The sequence below is a fragment of the Meriones unguiculatus genome, chromosome 16 (genome assembly GCF_030254825.1).
Source record: "Meriones unguiculatus strain TT.TT164.6M chromosome 16, Bangor_MerUng_6.1, whole genome shotgun sequence".
Taxonomy (NCBI): Eukaryota; Metazoa; Chordata; class Mammalia; order Rodentia; family Muridae; genus Meriones; species Meriones unguiculatus.
In genome coordinates, this window is record NC_083363.1 from 6,099,823 (window position 1) to 6,112,869 (window position 13,047).

General features: G+C 55.7%; 1 protein-coding gene across 2 annotated transcripts in view; it reads right to left on the bottom strand.

The window, feature by feature from the left end:
- Positions 1-13,047, bottom strand: part of Btbd9 (BTB domain containing 9) — a 346,626-nt gene continuing 333,579 nt past the window's right edge. For both annotated transcript variants that reach the window (XM_060369206.1, XM_060369205.1), the window contains exons 10-11: positions 12,413-12,491; positions 1-2,921 (exon numbers count right to left, since the gene is read on the bottom strand). In XM_060369206.1, the coding sequence (XP_060225189.1) occupies positions 2,724-2,921; positions 12,413-12,491 (277 nt within the window). In that variant the 3' untranslated portion in view covers positions 1-2,723. The remainder of the gene's footprint in view (positions 2,922-12,412; positions 12,492-13,047) is intronic.

Genomic DNA, 13,047 nt, shown 5'->3' on the forward strand with positions numbered 1-13,047 from the left:
TTGTATTTGTCAGGAATCAACACTTCATTTAATAAGACTGAACAAGTGACAGTTGGGAGAAGCAGTGAGAAGAGCCCGCATCTACCCCGCGCTCGGCTCCGCTGAAGTCAACAGGAAAAGTGCCGAGGAAGCTCTGGGCCCGAGCAGCCCACCACCTCCGTGGCTGCTTGAACCTGTTGTGCTGGGAGCAGCCACCCTCCAGCCCACCCCACACCCCACATGGTCCCCCCAGAGTCCCTGTGGGTGAGACTGAGCCCTTCTGAAAGCCCCAGCATGGACTGACTCTGCGTCCCGAAGAACATGATCAGAGGGCAGGAAGCTCTGGAGTGGCCACCCGGCCTGGCAGCAGGTGCCATTCCACAGCCGGCTCCAGGCATCTTGGGTAGCCACGACCCTCCAAGCTGAGCCCACCTGGGCTGTGTTCACACAGCTGCCCTCAGGGGCAAGGCAGGCTGCAGGAGCAATGGCTCGTACTGCCTCTGTCCCCCATAGCTTGATTGTCTCTTCCTGGCACCCAAACGTTCCTCAGAGTCAGCATCCATTTGTAGGGTACCAGGGCCGTTTGGTGCGTGGGATCCTCCTAGTTTTAGTTAGCCTGACCTGCTGTTAGCACTTGTGCTCAGCTCTCAAGTCCCACTTCCAGTCTGCTGGCTGAAGGCGCAACCCTGCAGGGGTCAAGCCAGGCTCCGGCTCATCTCTGTCCCCGGGAAATGACCTTACCTTAGATGTGGCTGTGGTGCCTCGGCTATGGCCTCTAGGCACACCAGCTTGCCCATCAGCCAAGGGCGCACTCCTGTGTCTGGTGGAGGTTAGCCAGGCCAGTGTCCTCCTGTGTCCTAAGCAGGTGTCAAGCCGTGAAAGGCTTCCCAGGGGGCAGCTGTGGGGTCAGCTCAGATGACTTGGCACGCTTCTCAGAACTCCACCCCGGCATGGCACTCTGACGCCCCATCCCCCTCCTGCGAATCTGATGGAGGCACCATGGCAGTGTCTACACTGAAGGGAACCAGAGTCCATGGCCTTAAAACCTGAATGCACAATACTGTCTGAAGGGACGAGGGACAGGGTGTGGGTCTGGGATTCTGCAGGTCCTTGCCAGAGGGGAAATGAGGCTGCCTAGAGCACTGAGTGCCCAGTGCCTAGCATGACAGGTGTGGGGGGGCATCTGTGGGTGCTCAGACCCACTGCCCCAGGGAAGCTGCTGGGCTCCAGGTCTGGCCCTGCGTCTTGTCTTCTGTCTTTACAAAGAATGCTTCATGGCGGCCCGTGCTACCTTATACCTGTAAGCCCAGAGCTCAGGGTGCTAAAGCAGGAGGACTGCTATGACTGTGACCAACCTACACAACAGAGGGGGAACCTTCCTTACGCAAATGAATGAGCAAGAACAAAAGCTCTCCAAGTTATCTTCCAAAAGAGGCAAACTCCACCCTCCACAGGCCTGGGGATCCTTGTGTCCTGGCAGGGAGTTCTGCTTGCTAGGGATGAGGAGCAGGTCTCCAGGCCCTTACCAGAGGCAGCCTCACCACACGGCAAAATGAAGCCTGAGGCTCGGACAGTTCCCTGGTCTCCTGAGGACTGGCTCTGCAACCCCAGGCCTGAGCTCATGGAAGACCAGCTCCACTGCTCCTGTGGTCTCATGCTGCCGCCTCGTCCGTGTGGACAAGTTGCTCCAACTAAGTCAAGCTCGGAGAAGGCGGGCTGACCTGTCCTCACGTCTAGAACTGGACCCGACCCAAAGGCCTGTCCTCCTCTGAGCTTGCTGGCAGGACATGTTAAGTGGCCTTGTGGGGCCCTAGGATGATGCATGGAAACCACCGGAGAGGGAGCTGGGCAGAGCTGCAGCGGTCGAAGCTGAACACGCCTGAGAACCACTCTTCACCGTCCCTGGGAGACTGCTGTGCAATCCCAGGCCTGTGCCCCTGACACCCATCTGCTGGCCAAACCATGAGGCCCAGTGGGGTCGGCCTAGGACTGCAGTGCCGTCGACACAGGCATCTGGACGGTTCTCTAGCAGCTGGGTGGCAGCAGTTGGCTCGCCGGCCTGGCAGGCGGGAGGCTGGTGCACCACGAACGACGGGCTAACGGCGGCTATTTGATCAACTTTTGACTCCAGGGTCCGCGGACTGATTTGCGCATTGTGCCTGGTTGAACTTCAAGGACTGCCCTGGTCAGGCCAGATGGCACAATACGCTTGCTGGGCCTGGTCTCCCTTGGGACGGACAGCCTCTGCTCTGGAGCCTGAGGACGGCCTCTGCAGAGGTTCAGAGAGTTCCACGAGCCTGCAACACCCACGACTCTGCAGGTGGAAGAACCGCACCAAGTAGCCAGGGCAATGGGAGCTGCAGAGGGGACACCTCGGACTGCGAGGGTCTGGGCCCTTTCCTGGTTGTGTCAAGCCTGGGGGGTTCCTTCCTTTTTGATTCCAGCTTGGGCCTGTTTAGAGAGTCCGTCTACACTGGTACCTGGGTTAAGATTAGAGGTAGGGACTGATGGTGGGATTGAAGACTCAAGACCCACTTCCTCCCCCCTGGGAGCCTGCCTCAAGAGTGGTGAGAACACAGGTGCCCTTCGGTCCCCGGAGGGAAAAGACCTGGTTGGGGTGGCTTCCGCAGGCAGGTCTGCTCCTCCCAAGGCCGGGGGTGGGTGCTGACACAGGGCCCTGCCTGGAAGGGCCCACTCCTGCTCCATCCAGGCCCACCCAAGTCACACCACATCCTCTGCCTCCTTTATTGGTGCTGTTGGTTGGTGGAGCGTGAGCTGGGGCCTGGACTCGGGGGCAGCGAGCTGGCACTGGGAGCCCGAAGTGCATGAGGGTCGAGCTGCTGACTGGAGGTGCTGGGGTCCCCCGTCGCCGGCTCCTCACTGCTCTCTTCCTTCTGGCTGCTCTGCTGCTCTGGACATTCAAAGTGGACGCAGTGGAAGACCTGGTGAGGGAGAGAGAGAGCCGTGAGCGGTGCCTCAGCCTGGGCCTGGAGCTGCGGCAAGGGTGTGCCTGGCGCGCCCGATGAGCCGGGGGCCATCCCCTGGCCGCCCAGCACGCTCCTGGCCTGCCTCAGATCCCTGACAGCAACAAGGTTTTAGGTGCGCTGGGTCAGTAAGTGCAGAGAGACGGGTGGTCCCAAAGTTACACATGTCCAGCGTGGGTGCATGAGCAGCGCCCAGGCGGGAACACTCAGCTCTGGCTTTTCTCCTCTGGCCCCTTCTCCCTTTTGAATCATTCTTGGAAAAAAAAAAAAAATTAAGAGTGTGAGCGTGTGTGTGTGTGTGGTACTTTGTGACCGTCAGCGAGGAGTACTGTGGACCTGGAGTGACAGGTGGTTATGAACAGCACAAGGAGGGGTCAGGAACCAAACCTGACCCCTGTGCAGGAGCGGCAAGTGCTCTATCGTGCATGCGCACATGTCCTCAGGTTAGAAGAGCAGAGCGGTGCTGGCCCCGGAACTCTAAACAGATGCACTCTCAGGCCAGCTTGTCCTGCACTTGAAGTGGGCTGAGGGGGTAGTGTGGGAATTCCAGCTCAATAAAGGATCATAAAAACCAGGTAAAGGCGGGCCTGATGGTGCTTGCCTGTACTCGGGAAAACAGAGGCAGGAGGATCATGAGGTCTAGACCAGACTGGGTTACATGACAAGTCTGTGTCTCAAAACACCAAGAGAAAAAGAGAGAGGGGTATAGCCGACCAACGGGGCGTTACCACTGTATCCTGCCATACCCAACAAGGCCCACCAGGGACAAGAGGGCCCTAGTGGGCATATGTGCCAGGGACTAAGCTTTCCTCTGAGCTTGTCTGGGCCAGCTGAAGCATCAGTCACCTGGATGGGGAATGCTGCCGCCTCCAGACAAAGCCTGCCTTCCCGCTAAGGCCGGCCACGAGCTCCAAGCAGCGTAGAACAATGGGCGCAGCACTGACTCAACAGTGAGCGTGCACCGTGTGGGGAGGACACTCGGGCTCCAGCATGCTGTGAGCTTCCAGGGGGTGGGGAGCCCCACTTTCTGAGTGCCTAGCCCATGCTCTCTGCGGATGTGAATCCTGTCCTCAGCAGTCAGGCCCTTCAGCAGGGGGAGCGACAGGCCAGCTTCTGCAGACAGAGATGTCTGAGGCACAAGTCAGGAAGGGCAGGTGGCCGTGCAGGGCAGGGGTGGGGAGGCCTGCTGTGGCTAGGAGCTGCGGGGATTCAATTTCTTTCCTCTGAACCCTCTCCAGACTGCAATAGTCCTCGGAAAAGGATGTGACCAAAAGTGAATGAGGCATGCCGGGCAGAGCCGTACCCCTGATTTATGCAAAGCCATTACCATGGTCTCTGCATCATTTTCCCTTCAACTTTTCGGCAATCGTGTATCCCATTAGCCTGTTTGATTGCTGCTGTTCGTGAGGGGCACCTTCGCTGAGCCATCGTCAGCGGCACGGGATCTCCCCCCAGAGAAGTGGCCAATTTGCAGTGTAGTCGTGTATGTATGAGTCAGACCCAGCCTCCCTCACACCCCGGGTCCTTCCTTGTGGCTGCTGTAATCCGGGATGGGTCTGAAACGGTCTGGCATGCCCCATTCAGTTAGCCTGTGTGGTGGACGTGCGCAGCCCTGGCCCCTTCTGGAAGTATACCGAGTCCCCGATCCTTCCAGAGCTGTGAGTCCCCAAAGCACCACACGCTTCCTTTTCCAAGGTTTGTACAGGAGAAGGGGGAGGACGGAGAGGATTGAGAAGAGAAGGGGGAGTGAAGGGGAGGGAGAGGAGGACGGAGAGGGAGAGATGAGGTGCGGGGGCCTACTGGCTCAAGAGCCCACTGTGAAGGGCAGTAGAGACTGGGAAAAGGAAGGAGAACCGATCACCCAGTCCACCCTGCTTCTGCGGCCTCTGAGTGATCCGCACAGACCATTTTCCTGCCAAACAGTACGAACAGGATTCTGACCCACACTTCCAGCTTGCATTTCCAAGGTGACAGATCTTTATAAAACAGACGGCTCCCTCTCACCGGCTGCCCGTAAGTTGAAGGCCTGAGGATTGTTCCCCTCCATCCCAGTACCGCACCCATCACCACTTCAGCTGCTAGCCAGCCCAGATGGCACCAGTGACCTCTCTCCTGCCCACCTCAGAGCTGACCTGAGCAGTCCAAACACAGACCACGAACAGCTTTTCTTTTTGTTCCCTTTAAACAGAAGACTAAGGAGGGTATGGTGACACACACCTGTAATCCTGGCACTGAGGGAGCGGAGGCACGGGGATGAGCTACAGGCCAGCTTACGCTAGGTCGCAAAAATAAAACACCGCTTCCCAGGAACACTCTCTTTTCCATAGCTGTGGTCTTACAGATGAGTCCCCAAATAACCAACAGGCTAGTCTTGGTCACTGTTCTACTGCTGTGAAGAGCCACCATGACCGGGCAACTCTTACCGAGGAAAGCATTTAACTGAGGGCTGGCTTACAGTTTCAGAGGCTTGGTCTGTCGTCATCATGGTGAGCAGCCTGGCACAGACGCACACAGGAGAAGTAGTTGAGAGTACATCCTGATCCTCAGGTGGGGGTGGGGTGGGGCGGGCAGACTGGGATGGAAGCCCACCCCCATGGACACACTTCCTCCGACAAGGCCACACTGTTTACTCCTTCTAATCCTTTCAAATAGCACAGCTTTCTGATGACACTCAAATATTCAAATACCCAGGCCATTCTTATTTGAACCACCACAGTGTACTTTCACGTAAGGGTCCACTTAACAGGGAGACATCCAGGGGAGAGGAGGGTTGAGACAGAGTTTCCTGAAGCCAGAATGGCCTCAAATTAATTACACAGCTGAGGGTGGCCTTGAACTCCTGATCTTTCTGCCTCTACCTCCCAAGTGCTGGATTAAAGGCGTGCACCTCAGGATTATTAAGGCACAGTATTTTTAGGTGAGTGTCCCTGGTTTGGAATTCAGATTTTGGCAGGAGTACGCATGGCCCTACTTCACCTTTACAGTGTCACTTCCTGTGGCGTTTGAACAGAAACGGCCCCACAGGCTCCTGTGTGTGGATGCCTGGCCCAGAGGGAGTGGCACTATGAGGAGGTGTGGCCTTGCTGGTAGAAGCGCGTCCCTGTGGGGGTGGGCTGTGAGGTCTCCTATGACCGAGCTATGCTCAGTGTGACAGTCCCATCCTTGCTGCCTGCAGACTAAGAGGTCGAACTCTCAGCTCCTCCAGCTCCATGTCCGCCTGCATGTGGCCACGCTGCCCACCATGAGGATGATGGACTGAACCTCTGCAAACCTAAGCCAGCCTCAATGAGATGTTTTACCTTACATAAGAGTTCCCACGGTCGTGGTGTCTATTCACAGCAATAAAACCCTAAGGCACTTCCTCATATCTACAGACAGTTAAACCTTGCAGTTTGGGAAGTTCGGGGGATAAAAAGAACCTTTCCCTAGGTAGCCCTAAAGTGTCCTCTTCCTCCTCCTCCTCCTCTTCTTCCTCTTCCTCCTTCCTTCTCCTCTTCCTCCATCTCCTCCTTTTTGAGTGTACATTTCTGAGTTAACCTTCACGGCTAATTTGGCTGGACTAAAGATCACCTAGGAGACTGGTGGGGCACGTGCGCCTCTGAAGGCATCTCCAGAAAGGGCTGAGGAGAAATGCCGCACCCTGACTGCGGACAGCACACCAGCCACCTTGCACGAGGGCACGTGACCAGGTGACCATGGCTGAGCTGTTTCTTCTGGGAGGTGTGCTTCTTAGACATCTGGTCAGAGGACCCAAAAAGCCTGATGAATGCAGGTGGTTAAAAGGACCTCTTCTTGTTACTGGCTTGGTGGGGATACTTCTAAGTCATTAAAAATCAAACTAAACCTACAGAACACAAAGTGGAGAGCACCCTTGAGGCCAGGTTTCTGCAGTGCCTGGGTACCCAGTCCTGGCAGATGTGGCCTAAGCAGGGCTTACTCCTGCAAAGTAGGAAGGTGAAGGGACCTGGGGCCACAGCATGGCTGCCCTTTCCTTGCTCAGTTTCCACCTCTCCGGCACAAGTCAGCTGTTTTTCATGTTGCCCTTCCTGGCCTTTTCGGAGGGCACCCAACCTTGTCTATTCCTGGCCTGTGTGGCTGAGGTCTGCGTCCCTCCCACCCTCTGTCTTCTTGCCACTGCATGGTTCTAAGTCTTCGCACAAACACCACGGCTCCATCTCCTCCCAGGACAAGGGGACGTAACCTTGGTGAAGGCTCAAGCTCCCCCTCCTTCCACTCTTGTCAATAGTGATTCTTGAGAGCTGACTCCCCTTGACTCCTGGACCAACACTCTAGCCCCACCCACCTTGTGGAAGGATGCTGTGTGCCATGGCATGAGCTCTACCCTCAAGAGCTACAGTGTCCTGGGCACTGGGTTGATCCTCCCGCTGGGACTGTCTGGCTACCCAGGCCAATGCTGCCCATACACCACTGTCTCTCTGGCCCAGCCCCTTATCCTAGTACACGGTACTTGTCCATGGTGCCACATGAACCTATGTGTGCCAGGGTCAGCTCATGCTGTGCACTCCAGGAGGGCCAGTCTGTCCCCGGGCCCTGCGGGGGCTGCAGGCTGGGCTACCCTCTCTGTCTCTGAGTCTGCGAAGCCACCTGCTGTTTGCTGCACCCCTGCCACTGCTCTGAAGCACCTTCAGGGCCTAGGCGATGCCCCCGGGAGAGCACCGAAGGACAGTCCTTCAGGGGTCAGGGCACACTCCAGAGGGGGTCCGGAAAATAATTACCCTAGGCCAGCAAGGAGCATTTATTTAGTTTTTCCAGAGTCTGTTTCCCTGGTTTTATTTTCCCACTAAAGCCACATGTTGCTATGGGAACGAGATGGCACTAGGATCCCAAACCACTCACAGCCTGGAAGGCAGCTCAAGCAGCCAAATGCAGCCCTGCCTGACACTGCCGGCCGGTGAGAGCCTCTTGCAGCGAGCTCATAGCTAGTTACTATTCCCAAGGGCTCCCGGGATGCCTCCTTCCAAGCACCAGCTCAGAGGAGGAAACCCTGCCCTTCAGCCATGCTGCACACGCCCACATCAGGGCCCATCACAAATGCCCTGTACCTCTGTCCACCACTTGAAACATGACTTAGAGATCCAAATGTCAACTGTGGTTGGGGGGAGGGGGTGATGGCTGGAAAGATGGCTCATCGGTTAAGAGCACTGTCCGCTCTTCCAAAGGTCCTGAGTTCAATTCCCAGCACCCACATCTGGTGCCCTCTTCTGCTATGTAGGCATACATGCAGGCAGAGTACTGTATAAACAATAAACAAATGTCACCTGAGGCACCTTCTCTGCCAGGGAGAGAGGCTGCAGCTCCTGTAAGGATGTGCTCTACCTCAGTTTCCCCGCTACACCCAGCATGTCTAGTGCAGTTACCTGAGGTATGAGCCTCAGTGGAGCAGAGCCCATCGGGCACCTCACTATTTACCATGATTTCCTGGGAGACACAGCAGCCAGACGTAGGGAAGCAGCCTGCAGCCCTCTCCGAGGACCCTCTTCCCTTTTAGGAAAATGAACTTTCACCATCAAGAGACCATGGGACAGAAGCAGAGCTTCTACAGTCTAGTGAGGGTTTCCAGGAGCAGGAAAAAACCCAGTACACAGTACCTTACACATCATGGGGCCACGTGATATACCCACGGTCTGTTGAGAATGTACACAGCTAGCCACAGCCTACGTGAAGAGAAGGCTCTCCTCTTGCCTGACTCAAGCCTTCTCACCCCGGAACTCCAGTCTGTCTGAGGCAGCCGCTGCCCCCTGCCTTTTCCCTAGCAGCTGTGTCTGTCTGGGGCTTGTGTAAACCCTACGAGAGGGTCCCTGGTGCCTCACACACTGTGGTGCACCCCAGCCTGTCAGACACACTGTTGTCTGCTGGTTCTTCTGCACACAGGTGCGCACTGGGCCCGGCACGGACAAGCACCACTCCCCAAAGGACAGCAGGGAAAGCTGGAGAGGAGCAGAAGCGTGGGCTGACAGAGGCCGGGACCTCTACAGACTGACAGGCTTCCAGTGCCCGGAGCCGCCTAGATCTGAGGGAAGAGGGAGATTACCACAGCAGACAGACACAGCCTCTGGATACAGGAGGGCCTGACTGGACACGATCCCGACCTGCCTGGGCCTGGAAGTCCCTCAACCCTGCTGGCATCTGCTTCTGTTATTGTGAGCCAGCTGGGTGTTTGGCTCCAGGCCTTGGATATCATGGATGGAAAGAGGGAGGGAGGAGGGAGGGAAAGAGGGAGGGAGGGAGGGAGGGAAAGAGGGAGGGAGGGAGGGAGGGAAAGAGGGAGGGAGGGAGGGAGGAGGGAGGGGTTCTAAATAACAAGCAGCGTCCCCAGACAAGCACATACCACCTTGCCCATGTGGGCTGCCCACAGCCCCTGTGCTGTCTGCCTTTTCTGAAGACCTCCCTGGCAAGGCAGCACTGTGCTCGTGTTTCCCTTTCCTTCATGTACACACTGTATACTTTGTGCTAACAACTGCACGCCCATGCACCCCCAGGTTCATGCCCCACTGCACAGCATTAGAGGCAGCGCCTTTGAGGGCCCCTGGGTTTAGACGGATCATGGGGTAGCGTCCTCCGCCAGAGCTCACTTTAACTACCTTTCCGGTATACGTTCTAGGAAAGGCTGTGCAAAGGGAGAAGGATGAGCCGGCTCCTCCACCAGGAGTGCACTGTGGCCCTGGAAGGCTAGCCCTTGAGCTGTGACAAACGCGGATCTACCACGGCTCTGCCCAGCAAAGCAGGCTAAGGAGTCACCTGGCAGCCGGGCAGGGCAGCCGAGGAAACCCGGCCTGTCCTCGTCCCTATTTGTGACGTGCTACAGGCTCCCCTGGGCAGACAGAACTGTGCTCTCCTGGGCAGTCACCCTAGCTGCCTTTCGCTGGCTGAGCACCATCAGCAGTTGCACGCTCCTGCCTGGGCCACACCACTTCTCCCTTAGAGCCCACCCCAGGGGTCTACACCCAGCTCTGAGTCACCCTCTTTCCTCCCACTTCCACTCTATCCTGACAGGAAACACTGCTTTTTCCAGAAAATAGTCCCAATCCCAGTGGGAACCGTGAGAAACACTCTCTCTGGGAGTCAGCCACATCCTCCACACACCAGGGAGATGCAGCCTTCTTGCTCCTTCGGTACACTCCGAGAATTACAGTCTATAGATTCTATCATGTATTTTATGATTTAGGATGTTTTCCAATTGACAACACTATGTTGAGGCTTTATTTTCCCAATCAATAACTGGCCCGGGAAGGCAGCTAGGGAAGTTATCCATCAGCCAAATGAGGCAGATGACCATGTCAGGAGCAGCCCCCTAGCTGTGCCCAGGACCCCCACGGGGTGCCTGCAGAGACCTGGAGACATATCCTTGAGAGACCCTGCACCCCTACTTCACAGCTTTGGGAGGGGAAGCGAGGCTCCAGCAGAACTACTGCTTTGGTCAGAGTGACGGTGAGTGTGGGTGTGGAGGGCCTGCACAGCCTCCATCCTTCTGACTTGAGACCCTTTGTTATAACGCATCATTACGGTGTTCCGTCTAGGCAGTGAGCAGAAGGCTACACTTTTTGTGGTGGTGGGGGCCTACAACATTACGAAGATTTAAAACAGAAAATATTTTAGTTTTGTTATTTGTACAGATAAAGTTACTTTTTTAAATTTAGAAGTAATATACATATGAAGTATAAATAGTAAGGAGTATCAGAACTCAGGCCCGGACAGACGGATGGTAGCTAGAAGCACATACGTCTTCCAGAGGATCCGAGCTCAGTTCCCAGCACCCACATCAGGCAGCTCACAACTGCTTGTAACTCCAGCTCCAGGGGACCTGACGCTGAAGGCAGCCTGCACATCATAATGAAAAAGAAAATTAATTTAAAAAAATGGAACTTATTCATCAAATTTAAAATGCAAATTCAACTTCGTTTTTGATATAACACACAAAAAAAGAAAAACGGTCTGCTGGGTGGCAGAGGCGGCGCACGCCTGTGATCCTAGCACTCGGGAGGCAGAGGCAGGAGGATCTCTGTGAGCTGGAGGCCAGCCTGGGCTACAGAGTGAGTTCCAGGACAGCCAGGGGTATTATACAGAGAAACCCTGTCTTGAAAACAAACAACATCAAACAACAACAACAAAGAGGTCTTATGGCCTGATTTCTATTTATTCATTCATTCATTCATTCATTCATTCATTCTGGTTTTTAAGGGTAGTTCTGCTATATAGTCCTGGTGCTCACTGTCCCCAGCCTAGCCTTTAGCTCAGAATGGTCCTCCTGCCCTGACCTCCTGAGTGACAGGGTTTCAGGAGTTGGCCACCAGATCTGCTTAGGACCAGAGGTTCAGACATCTGTGAGAGTATGGCTGACTTACTACTTTGAAACTTTCAGGTTAGTTTTAAAGAAGCAAGAGGAAACATTTGGGGTCCTAGTTACAAGCTGTTTCTCTGTAGGAGACCTTTGTGGGTATGGGTCATTATTACCCTGAATAAGAAAAAAGGCAAGAAGGATGTAAATTCCAACAGTGTTTCCAATTCTAAAAGTGTCCTTTGAAGCCCTTGACACACCTGGGAGTTTTCTGGGAGAAGGGACGCCGTGACAACAGCTGGCATGTCGGGGCACGTCGGGGCCACCTCTAGGATGTACGTAAGGGGCAAATGGCAATGTGGTGCCCTGCGTTACAGAGGCACGGGACGCCCCCTCCCAGTGTTTCTCTTGTTCTGCTATGCTCTTTTGTTATTTCATGTTTCTCCTTCACAGGGGGGGACACCCTGTGGCCAGGGCAGCCCCTGCATTCTCTAGGACCGTATACTGGGACCCACACCAGTCCAACCCTCCTGTGAAGAAAAGGCAGGAGGCCAGCATGTAGGACCCACTGGTGTAGGCTCTGAAGCCTACAGGCTTCCCTTCTAGGAACATCACCCAACAGTGAACACACCAAACACTGTAGACAGAGCCCAGAGCATGCTAGTTACACCCAAGCACGAGCCCCCCCCACACCCCGGCAGCACGCCCATGAACCAGTCCTGGGGAGCAGCAGAAAGGACCATGCCATGGTACAACTGCACTCATTGCTTTCAGGGTTCTCGTTTTGCTCTTCGGCTTCCAGCTCACTGCCCGTCTTTAATCAGAGCTCTCACAGGGATTCACTACTGTGGCACGGTGACAGAAGCAAGAGTGACGGTGCAGAGCCAACAGCAAGGCCACCCACCAGATGCTGCACAGGCCCCGTTATCCGGAGGGCTGAGAAGGGAAGGGCCCCCGGCTGGTGCGAGGGGCCAAGCAGCAGCTGTTGGCTTTCACTTGCTGGTGAACAGACATAGGGACCTGATAAGGAGGTGCCCTCGGGGTGAAGGGGGACGCTGATGACGGAGCCATTATTAGCCGGCCAACAGCTCCACTTGCAATGCGGCCACCTGGTTGTCAGGAAAGACCACTTCTCTCAGGAGAAAGTCCTCACCTCATTTGCTGTGTTGTGTGTTCCAACGATTCGGATGAAGGAGGCGGGCTGTCTTTCAAAAGTGACTGATTGCCAGGACCTGAGAAGAAACAACAATTTGTCTGGTTAGCCGGTACAACTGGCCCTGCTGACCTCAGCTCCTGTGGCAGCAGACCCACTCTGCAGGGCAGTGGGGCTGGGGGAGGGGCTCCCCCGTGATGCCATTGAAGGAGCAGGAACTGCAGTTTCCCAGGTGGGCATCTGCCACCTCACCAGGGCAGACACGGTTACTGTCTGTGAGTGTGACTTCGGGTCCTCGAGAGCCGTCAGGAAAGCAAGCAGGACTGTGGACCTTGTTAGCCTGGTGACAGGAGCATGGCTGAATATAAACCTAACCAAGGGTGGTGAAGTTTAGAAAATGGATGTCCTCATCAGGAATGTGGGCAGGGCCGGGCCGGGCCGGGCAGCCTTGCTGGACTGCTGGTGGACTTAGCAGGTAACTCATCAACACGCCAAGCCCGGGTCAGGTGAGCCTCTTGGGAGCTGCTGAGAGGAGGCTTTTGAAGCAAGGTGTGTGGGGTGGGTGGGGAAAGGGTGGCTGGTGGAACAGGGCGAGGCAGGCTCTGTGCTGGAGCACGGGAGCTGCAGGGTCGCTT